This window comes from Anoplolepis gracilipes, chromosome 12, assembly GCF_047496725.1.
Source record: "Anoplolepis gracilipes chromosome 12, ASM4749672v1, whole genome shotgun sequence".
NCBI classification, from domain to species: Eukaryota; Metazoa; Arthropoda; class Insecta; order Hymenoptera; family Formicidae; genus Anoplolepis; species Anoplolepis gracilipes.
The window spans coordinates 6844823-6864442 of record NC_132981.1 but is presented as its reverse complement, the minus strand read 5'-3'; the positions used below and the strand labels follow the sequence as shown (position 1 = coordinate 6864442).

Here is a 19620-nt window from a genome sequence, read left to right as displayed (position 1 = left end):
GTATGGAGGAAGCAGAGAACCGCGCGGCGCCGTTATTCTAAATGAATGAACAACAGGAAATTGTATTTAACCTTTTTAAACTACATCCGCGCGACGTTAGAGATGGTCCAGTCGTCAGTATTTTTCTCACCGTGAGTGTCGACTCGATAGCATTTTTGCAAGATATCGGAAAAAATGTTGTGACGGATTATATAAAAATCCTCCTTTCATCGTTCGAAGATTTAAAAAATATTTTTTTTCCTACAATCAACATGACATTTGTGAAGCCACAGCTTAAGTTATCATCGAACTGACATCAGTCTCCGAGCATAAAGTGCCTGTAACTAATACTGAAATATGAGTATTTAACCATAGATTAAGGAAATAATAAGTTCGAGATAAGTTAATCCTAGACAGATAAGGAGAGAAAGAGAGGCCGGTCCCCTCAGGCGATGGACAGTCTTTTAGGGGTGAGGGTAACGTTGTATACATGTTGTTCGGCGTATGTACGGAAGCTGCCCGGCCGATATACAGGGGGATTCCCAGGAGATTTTTGAAATCGATTCGGGATGGAAATCATTACGGCAGATTTGAATGACTATCTTCGAATTTATCTGCGTCCTTCCCTCCTTGCTTTCCGCCATTTCCAAGAGAACGATGTTACGTCGTTTTATTACCATGCACGCCGATTCTTTTTCTACTGCCAAGCAATATCAGTCTGTTGCCTGCTGATTTCGATAATATATCATGAAAAAGTAAACATAAGATGGAATATCGATAATAACATTTTCGCTGGCTTGAGTTATCTTGATACTGTTAAATTATTAAAATTGATAAGGTTGCATGTGGAGTATAGTAATGTAGTTATCATTTTTCAAATCTGAAAATATTTTTAGAGATAACAAACTAAAAAGTATCTTATCTATTACACTTCGTAACGCAATATAAAAAAATTCGACATAATTATAATTCTGAAAAGAATTGTACTTTAATGCATTAGAGTGAAATATTGTGCAATATGAATTGATTATAATCGGACATTGCGAAGGATCTTCCGCTATAAGTCCTCAGTAAGTAATTCCCGTGGGAATTAAAAGCTGCGGCGAGGGCCCAAAACATTCTCCTAGTGGGACCAAAAAGCAACGGAAGAAAGGCCCCCGAGGGGATCATACTGACTGGTCGCACCCTCAGGACCCTCCGTTTGATGTCGTTGCCTCCGACTACCCTTCGCCTACTTTAGCCATTCACCCTTGAGACATCTTGCGACATAACCCCGCCATATCCAATAAACCGAGGAGCGAAGAAAGACTGTGGCGCTTCTTTTGGACTAGTGTGTAAAAAAAGTAAACTGAATGTATAGCTTACTGTAATGACTTACAATGTCAGGGTCTTTGTGAGATATAGCTTCTAATGGAAATTTTGTATCTATGTAATATTTCATTTCTTAATTTATTAATCATAATTGTTTTAAATTAATCAAAAAATATAAACGTATAGTTTTGATTGTATAGATTTAGCGAAAAAACAATATTTTTATAGTGAAGAAAACAAACAGATAATTTTCAGAGAGGGAAAGAGAGACAGGTGTGATAAAAGTAATTGCTTACAAATTGTTCGCACATATTGCGGGTGTATACAGAATAAACAAAACCATTCTAGCTCAGGTATAATAGTCGCTAAGCAAATAATATTGCATGTCACGTCGCACGTGTTGTATGACCTACCTGACCATCATTACGTTTAACTGACCATTATTCCACATCCCACATAAGAAATTATTAGTCTCGTTATTAGTGTGTTAACACATACATATAGTGTTTCAGAAAATTATTAACTTTACTTTTTATACATAATTCTCTTTTTTAATAAAAAAGCAATGAAATGTGCAACTAATATATGAAGTGTTATAAATTTAGAAAGATTTTTATATACTATATATATTTTTCATGTATTTTTATAATTACACAAGTAAATAACTATTAGTGAAAAAAACAAATTTTTGCAGCTTTAAATATAACAATTTTTCAGGAATTATTTTGAATAAATATCGTATATTTTTATGAAAACTATTCAAGTAACAGTTATATCACGTCGTCCGTTGTCTTTCCAATTATAATGAAAAATTCTGATTCATACAACAAACGATATTTCACACTAAAATTTAATTGTTTAACGTGTAACTAAACGCTAGCTTTATCTCGCGGCAGAGGTTAATACGTACAAAGTACATACTTATGTTAATTATTCGTGGTACAAATAAGTTTGCATGTCCTTTTACTATTAAGATTCGTAATAGCCAGGCGGCACGTAACGTTCTATATGACTTTCTTCCTTTGCTCTTATCAAGAACGTGTACTTTTCCCCTGCCATCGTGCGCGATACCCCCAAGCCTTTGCTTCTCCGCCATGTTTATTTCTACCCCTCTATTTCCCATCCTGACGTCTCCGTTTCGACGCCGGATCCCTCTCTGATTTACCTATTGCGATATATACAGCCACGGCGGTTCGTTTACGTTGCAATTCGGTTATTTCGCCCGCATAAATATTTGACGCCATTCTGGAAGTCGCACCTACACGTCGGAACCAAGTGTGTCTGATACCATTGCCGTCATACACCGACATTTAACCGGCCAAGCGCGGTGGTGGTGCTGTCAACTCGACGAATTCCCTGGGACACTGTATTTCACAATATTTACATTTTATCGCTCTTCTCCGCGAACTCTAGCGATTCAGGTTGTTATGCAAACCACGAAATTGCGTAGAAATCGTGCATACAATCGATGCGATTGTACGTTCGTTCTTTGAAGTTTTGCTCCATCAAACGCTTTGATCTTACGTTATAAAGAAATTTTTGAAACGAGAAAATAACGCTGAAATTTTCTCAAATCAGAGCAATAACACGACCGTATTGTACTTTGAATTTATACTGTGTGAAAAATTGGAACTCAACAAAACGTTAGTATTACATTGTTTCATAATTGAAGCAAATACATACGAATAAATGTAATTTTATATACGGATTATTTTTTCACAACCTGACTATTAAAAATGATCTAATCTCCCATTTCGAACAACTATTTACATGAGATCAAAGCGCGAGCCTATCTATTCGCGCTTTGTTATTCCACAGTTAATCCGCGCGAAGGTCCCCATCGGTAAGTGCACCGAATACCGGATAACGACGTGTTGTCATTAAATAAAAATCAATCGCGTGGTCGTGAAGGAGGCTTAACGGATTTGCTTGCGCCGCCCATGGCTTAGTAGTCCTGCGGGGAAAGTAGCCCCTCTTCTCATCTCGCGTCCGCATACGAGCTTGCTTAATACGTTACATATTTCCCGTCGATGGTTGAATTATCTGTCGAACTGAATTACTTCCACGTAGTCTACGTCCACGCTAATTAGCACTTTTCTCTTCAAAATAAAATCTGAAAGAAATCTTTCCGTGTATACCGTAGAAACAAACAGAAGTAACGATAAATTCAATAAATAAGCAATAGCTACAATTATATGTAAATAAATATTTTAGTTAGCAGAATAAATTTGATGAAAATAAAAATAATTTATATGTCTTATACATATATGTGCATATCAAAAGTTATTAATTATTATAATTTTATATTTATTGAGAATACAAAAAAATATTAATGACTTATACATCATACTCTTTTACTGTTATAGGCAATCATGTACGAGGGACAAGATAAGAATCCAGAAATGTGCCGTGTTCTTCTGACGCATGAAGTTATGTGCAGGTATGTTTGAAAGAGAATTATTATTTTAAGAGAGAGATAGAGTCTTTACTTATATCTACATATATTAAATTATTTTTGAATCATTAAAGAATTTTTCGCTGACATTTTTTTATAGCGCAAAATTGTTTCACACTTTGACTTACGTTATTTGCGTTTAGAAAAATATCCCTCTTCTGTAAAGGCAGCCACCCTCGTGGCATAAACATAACGAGGCATACGGGGATGTAGTCGTTCTCCGGGGGTGGCTGACTCATTGTGACCCATGGGACTTCGGGAGCGCACTACCACTAGTTTCCGCTACCTACTTCCCGAATCCCAAGGGTCTCGATATTTTTTACGCAGACTCGAAACATCTCTGACTCCGCAGCAGCTTTTATTCTTTCTTATAAAAATAAATTTTGCCGCATATGAACAATTAAGTAGATAAAAAAACGCGCATTTTGCTTACAGTCGATGCTGCGATAAGAAAAGTTGCGGCAACAGGAACGAAACGCCCAGCGATCCTGTCATCATCGACCGGTGAGTAGAATCTGTTATCTAACATTCGCGATGCGAACGTGCCGATATCGCGGCTGCCATAATCTGCTTAAACGCGTGTATTTATCTCGCGTGCATTACGTAACAACCGAGTTTTACGATACAAAAAGCGTACATGACGGAATCTCGATTCGACGACGGCGAACGTAACGACAGTAGACATCGATTTCGTAGAAACGCCTCTCGTATCAAGCTTGTGTCGTTCACACTATCTTCGTTTTCAACGATCTACGAAATAAGGGTACAGATAACTCCTTCTCGAAGAAAATCCGCCTGTATAAGATAGAGTCCCGTGTACCGTCGTGACCAAGCTTCTAGGACATTTAGGCTTGCAAAATACGTTTTCTACGAGATGCGATGAGGCTGCCGTGTAGAAGAGTACTCGAATACGTACTCGGGCGTACTTATACATTCTCTGCCTTGTGCATGGTGCTGCTCGTCCATGGTAACATAGACTTCCCTTATACATCCACCTCGCTTGTTCCCCTCTTTCTCTCGCGTGTACTCGCTCTGTCTCTGCCGGCACGGCTAACACGAGAGAAGCAGGGTGAGCCCGGTATCTGAATAGGCTATAGAGTGTCCTGAGATAGGAACGGCAGGAAGGAAGAGGTTTCCCGCGGGACCCGGACCGAGATAGTCTTCAGGAGGACATCTTGTGCTCAGGGGTGCTCAACTCTCGGGCCTCGATACGTCGACGGCTTCGAGTTTTCATCCGTATTCCAAGGGATATGTGTTACGTGCCGGTGACAGGCAGAAGCCCGATAGGCCTCGCGCGTAACTATTTTTCTACGCCTTTGAGTCTCCCGACGTCTGCACCTGTTGGGTTTTAACCCCGATACAGTCGTGTTTTATTCTCCAATATTCGAAACTAACTTGGTAGCAATAAAGCAAACGTAATATAATTGAAAAGTAAGTCTAAAGATGCCATATGATATTTTAACAATATTTATCAATCTAATCTTTGCAGTTTTCAAAATAAGATTGCAAACAAAATCTTTAAAAAAATTGAGTTTTTAATAATAATTCTCACGTCATTTGATGTGTGGATTAAAACATGTCAACGATTCCGTGTATATTGCAGAAGAGTTGAAAAAATAATAGTGGTTATATACCGTCCTGTAAAGATTATGCAATCTCGTAGGCTGGTCCGATCGGTGAAACGATAGAAGAATTAATCTCGAAAATGCTCGTTTGGCACACGACACGCACGCATTCGAATAATGTCGTAACAACCGCGTTGTAACATGAATGCAACCACGATGGTTGCGGTCGCGTGTCGTGACGAACGCCACCCTCGAGTTCGTTTCATAGACACGATGGATCGTAACGAGAGTAAAATAAATGGACAACTTCCGCAAAATTATAGAATTAAATCGTCATTCTAATTATTTTTATCACTTAATGATTAATTTTATCATTTTTAATAACAAAATAATTAAAATAATCTTAATCTTTATATAACACTGTTACGCAATGTTAATTAATCATATCTATAATATATATTGATTACACTTGATACACTGATATCCACATATGTCCCAATGCAAAATTAATTAATTTATTAAATTTGACCAGATAAAATATTACACAAATTAAAAAAAAAACATTCATGTATCACATCTTTTCATTTAAGCATCGATTTTAAATATTATATTTTTATAAATGAATATAAATGCATACACATAAAATGTCTCTTTACCTTTTCTTATAAATGTATAGGTAATATGCCTTTATTCGTTGTTCACGGGGAGAAATATATATTAAAAAGCTAATAGATTTTTGGTCTTGCGCACAAAACCACAATGGAGAATGCGAAAGCCGGATTGAGAGAGTGGGCAAAGGGTATCAATGCCACTTTGATTGAGGCGGTCCTGGTCGATTGTGACATGCTCACTCAGCTGTGCAGAAAGTACAACGCGTTCCCCATCAATTCGGTATATATTTGGCTGAAGAGAAAAACAAAACATCCGTATTCCTAAACGCGATCGTTTTATCATCCCTTTGCGCCACTTTCGATGCAATATCCGATATTGTAATTTTCACTATTTAAACTAATACTGGCACGCGCGCGATACAGAGTAGATTAGGTTACATGCAATGAATGAAATTTGTGAAAATAAATAAACTTTTTCAATCGTTCATATTTATTATTATACCATTTTTTATTTATTTTCTGCGAAAACTTTCATAAAAAGCTTGTCCATCTTTTTTAGTTTAATTGGTATTTCCATTACGTATAATATCCAATTCAATTCAAAAATTATAAAATGTTTCCGTACTATGGATATTCTGTCAAGCGACACGCATAAATGCAGATTCATAAAAATTGCAGAGATTTTAAATCCCTTCTATTAGGGAACAGCAGTTTGATATAATCGGTCCATCGATTGATCGAAACGTGATGGCATCGATCGACGATAGGCGGATTGTCAGAACAGTCCTAGAGAAGCTGGTATTACGCCGGACTCGGAAACCAATTAACATGCATAATTAAAATGGCATTGTCGTAGCCGAACAGCGCCATGGGCTCCCCCGCTGACGGATCCCCGGGGGCTAACGGCGTTTCATAATTACGAAAATCCACCCGCCTCCTCCGCTCACGCGTTCCGGTGTCACTCTCTTTCTCCAATTGCCGGTATCCAGAAACTCTCCCTCCGAAAACACGAAAGGGAAATGGAGGGTGGGAGAATGCGTGAAAAAAATCGGGCATCGGGTCGGTGTACGACGGGAATAACGCACCCTGACGCTGCCACAACCAATAACGTTCGAACGGACCGGTCGCTAGCACGATTGGCTAACTTTATTTCGCTCAGTGGGCAAGCCCTTAATTTCGGGGCATCGATCATAGCCCTCGTATGCGCCCTCCGTGCGCTGCAACCGACGATCTTCCTCTTCCTATGTCGCCTCCTCTCATCCTCCTCCACGCATTTATACCAGCCGCGATGACCGTCAGTACCGTGACGCACCATCTCTCCGCTATTCCCTCCGTCAATTTGATGGATTCCATTTCGGATCCCACACGATTGTTTCGCTTCTACCCATGACTCTCCGAGGGGACGCTACGGCGAAATTTTGCACAAAAAAAAAAAAAAAAAAAGAAAATGCTTCAAGGCTGGTCAGTAGCCGTGATAAAAGTTAATCCGCTTCTGGTCGCAAACTGGGCAGATTTCAAATCGCTCACGCATGGAAACATTACGTTAAATGTTCAATTGAACATGAAAAAGTATTTAAAAATGATAGAGATACTAACATCGATATTCTTACAAACGTAAAATTGCTCAGCAAAACTTTCTAACAAGAGAATAACTATATAAGAATTAAATGTAAATGTGATTCGATAATATACATGCGAGACGTACAAATATATATGTATAAACAACAAGTATTTACAATTTAAACGACTATTATAATTACATGCCTAAAGAGATAATACATTAATATATTCAGATAGTATATTGTATATTTTATATTAAATATATGTATCTCTGTCATACTGAAATCTTGCAACAAAACTTAAAAATAAGAATAGTGTAAAATAATAATTTGCAAAAAATAAACAACGCCCAACATGCATTCTAAACATTTTTCGTCTTCCTTTTCACTCCTACGATATTGTAGTTTTTGTGCAATATTCCGTTATGCTTCACATAAATACCAGCTCACGATATTCTCTTCTCCGAGGCCAAACGCGTAACAATCAATCGTTACCTTAATTGATTGCGATTGATGGAGGACGCTCGGCCGATTTGACTGACATCACAATGACATACGGATTGTCAATCAGTCTCGCTTGTGGCGTTAATGCATGCAAATCTGGCCGAATCGTGGCACGTTGTCTCACACCCTTCCAGCGAATCTCCATCAATATGGATTCGATATCAAGGCCGGGCAAGCTGTTTTCTATGCGCTGAAAAGTCTTTCTACGCCGAGCATCGAGATATTTTATTCAACGTAATTGTCCGTTTCTCTGTTTCGCCAATGCAGTCATCTTTTTATTTTTATTTAGAACAAAAATTGACACTCGCTGACGAGTTCTTTACACAGTCATAATATAATGGCAAGAAACTGTTATATAACAAAACGATTATATAATACTTTTTTTATTACATATTATAATATATATTTATATATATTTATATATATACATATATATACATATATATCTCATGTTATAACTAACAATATGAAAAATACACATACATACACATATATGTATATATATAAATATATATATATATCCCGTTCAGTACATGTAAGAGAAAACGAAAACGAAAATATATATATTTTCGTTTTCGTTTTCTCTTACATGTACTGAACGGGATAATTATTACATGGTGTTTACGCTTTCCAAGAACAGCACAAAATACCGGTTTTGTGTAACAAGCGTTGTAGTAAGCGGAAATAGTTTGGTGGTCTGATAAAACCTAATCAGGTGAAAGCGCGGCCAATAAGCAACACATGCCAGACCACATTGCATTAATTCTACTTCACGTAAGTACGCACGTGCGTATCGGACAACTTTTCACGAAAATAATCGAGAATGATCGACCAAGATAAAACCGATAATGACAGGTCTCGGCTGCTCGCTGAGAGATGACATACATTGATAAGGAAAACTTATTAAATGAACGATGCATACTGAAATAAGTCGCCCATTCATTGGTCGAACCAAGCGAGCCAGTGGGAAATCTCGCCCGACTATCATAATTAATTTTAGAATCACCCTTATTTTTTTAACTTTTCCATACGCGATCGGTTATACCTTGAACATCAGTTTACACTGCAAAATTATATTGCTCCAACATGGCATAACAAATTAATTATTTGTTGCTTACACCTCAATATTATATGATATCAATAAAATTAATATTAATTAAATTAATTTATAGCACTAATAATAATAATTAAATATCTTTTATGTGTTATTTTGCATGAAAAAAAACGTATCTTCTTTTTTTCTTGATGACGGTATTTTTGGTTCATTGCTTTCGAAAAGACTATTTTCTGACGTGACTATTAAGGAAATCAAAACATACTGAGTGGTAACGCATGAGCTCTCTCTCTCTCTCTCTCTCTCTCTTTCTCTCTCTCTCTCTCTCTCTTTCTCTCTCTCTTTCTTTCTCTTTTTCTTTCTCTCTCTTATATGCGAAGCATATGGGTCCCTATAGTTGGAGGGTATCACACCCTCCATTCTCGACATAGCCCTAAAATAAATGGACAAGAGTGCGCGTGCACGCTCTTGTATTAAAACGAAAGCGGCTGATCGTTCGAGCGCGAAATCGCCGATTAAATATCTCGATATTTGCACTGCTAATTATTTTTTGGCAAACTGGGTAAATTGGGTGAGCGCATAAACATAAAATCGACGTTCTTGTTAAAAAAAAAATTGAAACAAAGAAATCAAAGAAAAAATTTACAAATTTTTCCAACGTGCAATAATATTTATTATAAAAGAATAGCTAGAGCTATATATAAATTTAGATTTGATTAATTGTATCTTCTTTGTCGATTCTTTTTTGTTGGATAAAATCGCGAATATTTAAAGAAAAAATTATGAATATAAAAAAAAGTATTCCAAAGGACTAAATTGGCTCAGCTGCGATTTTAAAATCATAAATTTCCAATTAGTTAATTCATAAAAACTTACAGGATCTCTATGTAACTGTCGAACGAATATATAAAGAAGGACTGAAGACAGAATTTCTGGCGAGCCGCGATGAATAGAATGCACCTAAAATATTCGCATCAATGGCAACATACGTTTGGAATCTATATTAGATATTATCGACATCTCGATCTATTCAGTTAGCTAATGGAAAGCTTATGCTAAACTAATTCTTTCGTTCCATTATGTATTATATATGAATTGATTTTAGAATTGTTAAAATTATTATTTGATATATTTCTTCTCTTGTGTAGAAAAATTATTTATACTCTAGTTTTATTTTTTTCTTAATTGTTATTCTTTCAAAACAGTGATTTTTACTAGATTTAATGATCCAATGATATAAATTAATATAAAATTTTTTAAATATTATATTTTTGATTAAACATCAAAAAAGCTTTTAAGAAATTTCTTTTATCATGTAAAAATAAATACAAAAAACTTGACTAGTAATTGTAAAATTTTTGAAATAATCGATAAAAATAATAAAATTGCTTTTATAAAAAAAATATATTAATAAATTGATATTTATATAAATAAATCTGTATACAAATTGAGAAATTATTTGATTTTTAATTTCATTAATATCTATCGCACATCAATTTACATGCGTTTTAAAGATTTTTTATTAATGTAATCAAATAGTTTATCCAGATGATACATTTTCATAGCAGAATTAGTTATTTAATTAAAATATTACTTAATATATTTCTATTTTATTCAAGAAATATATGAAAGAAAGCTTGATATTAATATTTAATATAGCTTGAAAGGGATACAAGTTGCGCGGTTGTACGCGTCGCGTACGATAACAAAAGCTCAAGACTTTTCAGAAGTCGTCTGGCAAGTGGACGCTGATTGGCCTACCTTCTATACAAAAAGTAGTAAGTGCAGCTTTACCGTGGCGATGTGAGAGCCTAGTCAGATACCAAAATGTACCCTGGAGTCTCGTGACGCCATGGAATCTTAGCCGTACTCCGGACTTTGGCTCGATTCCCTTACGGTTATTCCACCTGCCGAGAATTACCCCGATACGGTATCCTTATTTTCGAAGAATATCTTAACAGCTTCCCGCACAGCGTCTGCTATTCTCTCCTTACATTGTCGAGAAAAGGGGTAGAATGGGAGGGTGGAAAAGCGCGGTGCGCTCCAGCCACGTTTCCACGGCGCTCTTTCGATATAGCCACCTTTCTTCCGCTGGAATCCCGTCTCTCTTACTCTCAAGGAGAAGAAGCCAATAGGGAGAACCGATCAGCTTAATGCATATTGATGCGCTCCGAGCTAAGTGAGTGAAAAATCGCCATCGATCTAGCTTCCAGGAAGGTGGAAGCATTCTCTTTCTTTCACCGGCGGCTTTCCATCTACTTTCTCGTCGACAAAGCCAAGCTTATTTCGTCTTCTCTTTCCGGTTCCTATGCCAAACGAATCAACCTACGTATCTGCGCATTTTAATTCGCGTATAATTTTTCAGTTCTGAATATGTTCAACTTTTTAGTTTTGATTTTAAGTATTATAAAAATTAACATTTACTCCAAATTTTTCGACTTAATGTTTATTTCTCTTGATTAAATTAAATCTACAATTTTATTTTTGAAATATTAATTATATAAATATTATATAATTATTTATACAATTATATTGTAATCTTGTGTACATATATAGAGAGTTAAAAAAAATTGAATTGTAAATCAAAATAACTCAAATGTGTAACAATTCAACGCGATTTAAAACAACTTTTAGAGCGTGTCATTATTTATCACTTTCTTGTAATTTCACGCACGTGAGACGATTATTTCCAGCCAATTAGCAGATGAAACTGTTCGGAAAGCGGCCTGTGGCCCGATTCGCGCAAACTCGTTTTCGACGGTGTATCGTATAGGCGTCATGACGATGGACCCTTGGCATTTTGTAACGGCGTTATATGCTTATACCGGTGCTGCTTCTACCGGTCTCGTTGGGGTCCCGGCCCGCGGAACAGATGCCAACCGTCACGGCTCGCCGATGGCTGGAAGGGTGCCTGTAGATTGAGACACGGTGGATGACTCTAAATGGCATTCGGTCCTCCGCATTCTCTCCCTCCCATCACCCTTTTCGTTCGCGCTCTCTTGTGCTTCACGAAATCGATCTCCGCTTTTACCTTCTTCTACCATCTATTATTCTTAGCCAGAGTTTGCGACACTTTGCATCGCAAAGGAAGGGCATTCTGATTTTCTGCAAGAAACAATCTATTTCATATTACCGTGCTCGGCTTTTACACTGCATTAATTCCGATTGCATAAATTACTATTAATTTCAATATGTCAAATATGTAAAATAACGTTGAAAATTTTTACGCGTTATTCAAAAATAAAAATTTCTGTCGGATTCAATAGATGTTTAAGTAATCGTAACACCTTTGTTAATGGATTACGATTCAACGAGAGAATTGCACGAGCGCAAGGAAGGACTCGTTTGTCTCGATGAAGAACATGAGCAAACAGATCCGAGGGGCGCATCCGTATACACAGGGTCGTAGAATGACAGCGCCGGCAGTAGTGGCGATCAATGACGGCGATAGGTTCTTTTGAAGGGCTTTAAAAACGGTGGCGCCCATCGGCCGTATGTCAATCCCTCGGCAAATCGCGCGCGCGCACGCGCGACGCAAATTTAAAGCGGCGGCGGTGACGTGCGTGAGTAAGAGAGAAAGAGAAAGAGAAACGAAAGAGAAAGGGAACCGGGTTCTCTCCACTCAAAACAGGTGGTTACCAGCGAGAAAGAGAAAACTAGGAGGGACACCACTGCACGGAGGCCACTTGAAGAGTCGCGTGGCCACTCAATTACTTTCTAGGGCCTCTAAACATCGAGCACGTACCAATACCCGGATTGCTGCGGGCACGCCCGTGCACGCTGCTTGCAATAAGGCAAAGTGGAACAACACCTCCTGTTCTTCCAATCTGCGTGACAACCAATAACGTCGCCATTTATAATTTACAAAATTATCATCGCGTTCTTTTCTAATATTTTAATAATAATTACACGAATTTTTTTACATTTAAAAATTTATAAATCTTGGAAAAATATATTTATTTATTAAAATTTATTTTATCTATGATACGATTAAATTTTTTGTCAAAATAATTATTATAAAAAAACTAATTATTGCATTAACTAAATATAAATATGTTATATAAATATTTTAATTAAATATATATTATATAAATATAAATGTATTATTTTTCTAAAATATTGATAAAATATCTGTAATTAAATAGATTGAATTAGCATTAGAAGCAGCAAGTAGGAAGAAGAATCTGGCGGTTTACGATAACCTCAGCATCGATCAGTAGGTGACTTGTGTGCGACCGCTGTAAGGGATTGCGGGTAGACGATTACAAAGCTCCTCAGTCTTGTGACCGCATCAATTCGTGTTAGATCCTTTTGCCTAGAAGCTTTCCGCAGAAATCAAGACCGCTTCCCCGTCGTCCGGTTAATAAATATTCTAGGAGGCAGATCTCTTTGTAAAAAGGAAATTATATATCCCTCTTCTTTATCGCAAATGGTTTGAGTGTAGAAACGAAAGAATCTGAAAATCCTACATGGCAGACACACTGGAATAGTAGATTGACATCTTGGAATTCGACTCGGTTTATCGGTAGCACGCAGACGTCGCACGCAGACGTCGCACGCACACTAGCACGTTCCTTCTCTTTTGTACACGTTCGCTAAAGCTGCATCGACGTATACGAGCAGGTAGCATGACACAAGAGCCAAATAGTTGGCATAGCTTGGCGCCTCTTGGCTATCCATCAGATCCGAGAACCACCAAGAACCCTTTCTCCTTTCTGAAGCATCCTGTCCTCACCCTGTCTTCGTCCATTCTCGCCCTCTTCCCCTCTTTCCCCATTTTCTTCCTTCACTTGCGCGTTGTATATCGTTCTTCGGCAACGCAAAAGGGCCCAGTTGTACCGGGAATTAAACGGCGAGTTTAAGAAAAACGGAAAGTCTTTGCGCGCCTGTCAATCAGACGTCCGCGGTTTTGCGCCCATCTGGTTAATGATGATCCACTGCTCTATCTCGCGAACGTCTGCCATTCTCCCCAGTCGACCTAACACGATTCGATGAAAATAGTAAGCGATTGTCGTGGTGGAACGTATATCGCGGAACTTTGAATCGCTAGAATCTCCCGGCAGCATCGAGAACTTTTTTTTTCAAATTACTGTCGTCTACCATCGATCCATCACGCATCGATCTTTAATGCACGATATACTTTTGTGTGGACAAAGATATTGTCGAACTTATAACGCAATTTAATTTCAAAAATCAATGAAATAATCAATTTTTGAAATGATAATTAATCCATGTTATCTCTAAAATAATTTATTTTTGATATCGATAAAAAAAACGTTTTGTTATTTAGTTAATAGTTTTTGTGAGAATATTAACAGTTTATTTTCGGAAATTATAACACTATGATGAATAATAATAATTGAAAATTTAACGTAACAACAAAATACGCGTCGCATTCGTACTTTCAGAATCCGCTTTCTGTATATTAGTATTTTCAATATCCTTAGAAATTTAATTTAATATTCTATTTTATGAATTTTGTCATTTTTAACATTTTGAAAAAAAAAATGAAATATTTACCGAAGTATATTTCAAAAATACTTTCACCAATAAATTCATCGGTTTTTTTTCCTCTGCATCGGACTTTGCACTCAAATATGGAGTGACAAAAGTAGAACGGTATCATTTTGTCGGCGCAAGAAAGCTGGGACGAGAAAATTTTTCGTGGGCGTCCAACCGTGTTACCGAAAGGGACGATCGATGCGTCGAGATTTATGCGATTGATTCGAACGGAGCGGAGTGACGGTACAAGGAAGCGCTCTTAGTCCTGGTGTCTCCGCTCCTTCGGGAATACATCTCCCTTCGAAGCGCCGGTGTCCGAAGGATCTCTATAAATTTGCATGTAGAATACTTGCGGATATTCTCACGAGCGGTAGGTGCGGAGGATAGCCTGTCGCATCTGTCGTCGCGCGTTACGTGAGCGTTGCCGCTTCTCTTAGGACGACTGCATTGCCTAATTTCATTTTGACAAGACCCAGAAGCCGTCACTTTACACGAAATTCGAGAAACTACGGAAATGAATGAGACATTTGCCGCTCCTCGATCTTAGTACTTTCACACGTATTTGAAACAAATTGACTTATATATGATATGTATTAATACACACACACACACACACACACACACACACAAATTTGAACATATATATTACATGTTTTAAAGAGTAAATTTCTTTTTTCTAATACAAACTAAATCGCTACTGAAATATGTAAATCTGTTTGCTTTGTAAACGGAAAGTAAGACAAAGAGAACCATCAGAGAAAAAAAAAGCTTATGGAGGAAGAAAGGAGCTGCGTGGACAGTTCTGTGGGCAAAATTCATGAATATATTGTCCGCGTCGAAATTTTGTGATTCGAATATGCAAATACTGCGTGAGAATTGGAAATTGTATGTAAAAAGATCGCAAAGCAGATCTTATTTTCTCGTTCGGAATTGGCGATACAAGCCAAGCAGCTCCATCGGTGCGAGAGGAAAGTATACGAGGACCTACTGTCCGTCCTTCGCGGGTTCGCTCGGACAACCAGCCATCAGTACCGCACCCCCGGGTACATTCGCCCATTCGTTGGGCCGACTGGCTTTCCAGACTTCGGCCGTCGAGGGTGGACAAACCAGGCTGACCGGTTGCCATGGCGACCTTATGGATTGATCCGAGCAAATATCATCTCCGAAGACGCCCGAAAGAATCGCCGGATTTCAGAGAATAGCTTCGGCCACCGCTCGTTGGGTTTCTTTTCGTCCTTTCTTCTTTCTTTCCTCCTTTCTCAGATCTCCGTTCTATGGCTCATACTCTTTGAGAAAAAAAAGACCGAGGAAATTTAGAAGATCGAAGCTTACATTACATAATAATTGTTGACTTCGATTGCTTGTCTCTCGCGAAGAATACTCGTTATTTACTTAATACATCGATGAGAAAGTATCAAAAATGTCAAATATAAATCGGATTCTGTCGACAAAAGGTTGAAGAAATTTTAATTAATTATTTAAATTAATTATTTTTGAGATGTCATTCAGACATTTTTATTGAATTATCATTTATTATCGGTTGACTAGTACATGAAATCTCAGCGACGATTTCAAGTTAACAAGATTGGAAGAAAAAGGGCGCACATATATCATGCAGGAAATTTAAAGCCGGACGACGTACGTATCAGTGAAAGTGAAGCTTCAAATAATACAAATACATATACGTAACAATGACTCAGCCTGGACAACGTTGTAGTAAATAATGTAACCTTGTAAAACGACGGAATGTATCGGTGCTGGTGAGTTAATAGCTGGCCTCTGGAGAAGCTCGCACACACCGCACGACCACGGCAACGACGACGACGGCGATGAGTGATTCAGCGTGCGTCTCGGCTCGATCTCACTCTCCGTCGTCTTCTGGGTTAGAGCCACGGCGGTTCTCAAACGCGGCGGCCGGTCACCCGAGAGAATCCGGGATGACGCCTGGCGAGTCGTCCTACGGGGGACCACCCACGGGGACAACGCTCCATATAAAGCGTCCCCGCGAACGTCGCACCGCATTGTCGAATCATTGCCATCGGCGCAGGCGGCGTCGGCATTCCTTCCGTTTTAACTTTTTTTCGCTGGCTCCTTATTCTTCCCTCTTTTTCTTCTCTTGGAGGTGCGCGCGATCACGGTATACGTCCATCCGCCTTTCTTCCTCTATCCACTTGCGATCCTCCGATCTTCCTTCCCCATCACCGTTTTTCGCTGTCTCGTATCTTCCGCTTCTCTTCTTTTGTTCCCCACTTATCCGCGTTTCTTCCTTCATTATGCTCGTTCGTCTCTCGTTCAAGTCTTCTTCTCCCTTCTCTTTTGTGCATCTTGTCCTTGTTCTGCTCAAGATCTTTTATTAGATTCTTTTTGTCATAGGAATTATGAATTAAGCTATTAAATGTGCGTTGGACGTGCGTTTTTTGCACAAATTTATGCGACTTCCCATGGAGCTTTTAAAGACAGCTTATTGATTTCAGAAATAGTCCGTTTAAAATTCATATGTGAGTTAAGTTGTCTTGTGGATAAAATGTCCGATTATTCGATCCGACACCTAGATTTTCTTCAAAGTACTTTTTGCCACCACTAAACGGAGAAGGCTCAATGTCATATAGATCTTCTTTACACCTCGTCAATCGCTCAGAAAATTGCGAAGTTGTCGAGATGAGTGTTGAATTTTCTTTCTTGGTAGATACGCAGTTATGAAAATCCAAGTGACGCCATAATTAATGATCGACTGATAAAGAAACGGACATTTCTTACAAGTATCGTTGATTAGTTTAAGACGTTTCGATGGAGTAATTAATCTAAACGACATTCTTTTTTCGATAATTATATAAAAATAATTTTTGTTTATTTTTCTTTTGTATATATCAGACGGTTTCGAGACTTGTTATTTATTTATTTATTTAAGTTAAAGGCTTAAAGTTTCAACTTAAAAAGAAATTTCAATAACATATTGTTCCAGAAAGATAAAAAAATATATCATTAATAAAAAAATAATTACAAATATGTAAAAACATAAAAAAGATAATATTATTTTTTTTTAAAAAGAATGCAGATATAAAAATTGAGAAAATTATGAAAAAAATATAATACCTAAACTTTAAATGATAAATGTGTAACACGCACACAAATTTTTGAAACACTATATATTTATTATGAACAAAAGAGAGAGAGAGAGAGAGAGAGAGAGAGAGAGAGAGAGAGAGAGAGAGAGAGAGAGAGAGAGAGAGAGAGAGAGAGAGAGAGAGTGACATAATTAAAAGAAACTGTAAAAGTCACTTTAACGACTTATTTTCGCCATAATTCTTGGTCCTTCGAGAGTCTTGAAACCGATGTGCGACTTTGTTCCACCATGCAGTTGGACGAGCAGACTGTAACTTCCTGTTAAGTCAAACACGGCGTAAAGTCGCGCGAACTTCGGACTTGGCAAGTCCCAATGAGGCGTATAATGCCATTAAAGAGAATCTTATTACGCTACGGCACCCTCATGCGCCTTCTACAGTAGGCGCCTTCGCTTCACTGCAACAAGTACCCGCGTAACCTGGTAATTAAGTCCCGATTAATTCTCCGCTTACTTTGTCTGCCAAATGGCGCGAGACAAGCCGGCTGCGAAGGAAATTAAAGTCGTAAGATCGAAAAGAAAAATTGCCAACAACGAGATCATGTGCACCGATTGAGAACCTCTTGAGAGATTGATCATATTCTGACGGAATCGCTGCTGAGTACGCAAGGGACATAACTAAGTCGTTGAGCCGTAATAATATTCGCGGTCGGATGCTCTGTTGTCTTATACGAGTGCACATAATCAATCCAACTACAGTTCATAAACAACAATGTACATAAATATGAATTACCCCGTCGAGATTCTCTCTTTAAAAAGTGAAAACCGTATTTCTGTTCTTTTATAATTATGCCTACTTACTTTATATCAAATTAATGGATTTCAATATAAATATATAAGTGGCATAATTATAAAAAGACAGAATTTATATGAAAAAGAAATTGGTATTTAATCTCTTAAGTAAAACATAAAAATTGCTACTTGATATAAAATTTAAAAAATATTTTATTATTATATAATATAAATGAAAATAATTATTTCGTAATATATTTTTTTAACAGGCATATATGTGTGTTTATCAGAGTACTGTATGTGATCTATAAAATATTCATTTTTTACACGTAAAGTATGCGAACTAAGCAAAGTATACGCCAAGTTTAGTTGCACGAGCACAGCCAAAAGCTAAACCTGTAGTAAACGATAGCAACGCAACCTCATTCGTCGACCAAAGCCATGGACCGCCAGCAAGGGGTGATTCCATGATTAATGTTACAAACAACGATACAACTAACACGCCAACCACCTCCGGAGCTGCTCGTTCCCGGCCTTGTTGGTTCGGATAAGTTAACTTCCCGCGTTATATGTGCCTCCAAGTTAACCGCGACAACTTTGTGACATTTTGCGCGTATAAAGTACGAAATTAGGTATGCATACAAAGTAACGCACGTCAAATAAATTAATAACGATATATCGATGATCGTATATAAACGTGATTACACAAATTTTTTTCCTCCAAGAAAGGTATTTGTTAAGAATTCGCGATAAAACATTCGATTATAGAAGGTCCGAAATTTTGACGAGTTCTTTCGCATTTCCACGTACCTATCCGCCCCGCCTTTAACGACGATAAAGTGCACACGATGCTCCCAAAAGCCGCTCGTAAATCAATACGAACTCGAAAATAACTTCGCAATAATTCATCCGAGCGCAGAGAATCCACACCAACAGCCCCGTGCGCGTTGAGAAATTAAAATAAATCAAACTTATCTGTTGCTCGGGCCACTTGCCGGTGATCTGGCGCATGTATGCGTGTATGCGTATACGACTTAGTCTATGAAACTTCTTGCATTCGTATGGGTTTCCATATACATTCGTATACACGAGTGTATATGCAATGTATGAGACTAAACAGCACGCGATAGACCACATCAGTATATAGATATTTTCTTCAGTATTTCTCTTAACTGTCCTAGCATTAATAAATAATGAGCTTTCACAATCGCTTTTATATTTTGCCAA

At 37.7% G+C, this 19620-nt stretch overlaps 1 protein-coding gene across 5 annotated transcripts in view; it reads left to right on the top strand.

The window, feature by feature from the left end:
• The window catches only part of Kn (EBF transcription factor knot), a 77801-nt gene that overhangs the window by 20748 nt on the left and 37433 nt on the right, over window positions 1–19620 (top strand). For all 5 annotated transcript variants that reach the window (XR_012047786.1, XR_012047787.1, XM_072903284.1 and 2 more), the window contains 2 exons: window positions 3657–3730; window positions 4181–4249. Coding sequence is in view for 3 of the 5 variants with exons in the window: in XM_072903284.1 (XP_072759385.1) it covers window positions 3657–3730; window positions 4181–4249 (143 nt within the window). In the remaining 2 variants the exon portion in view is untranslated. The remainder of the gene's footprint in view (window positions 1–3656; window positions 3731–4180; window positions 4250–19620) is intronic.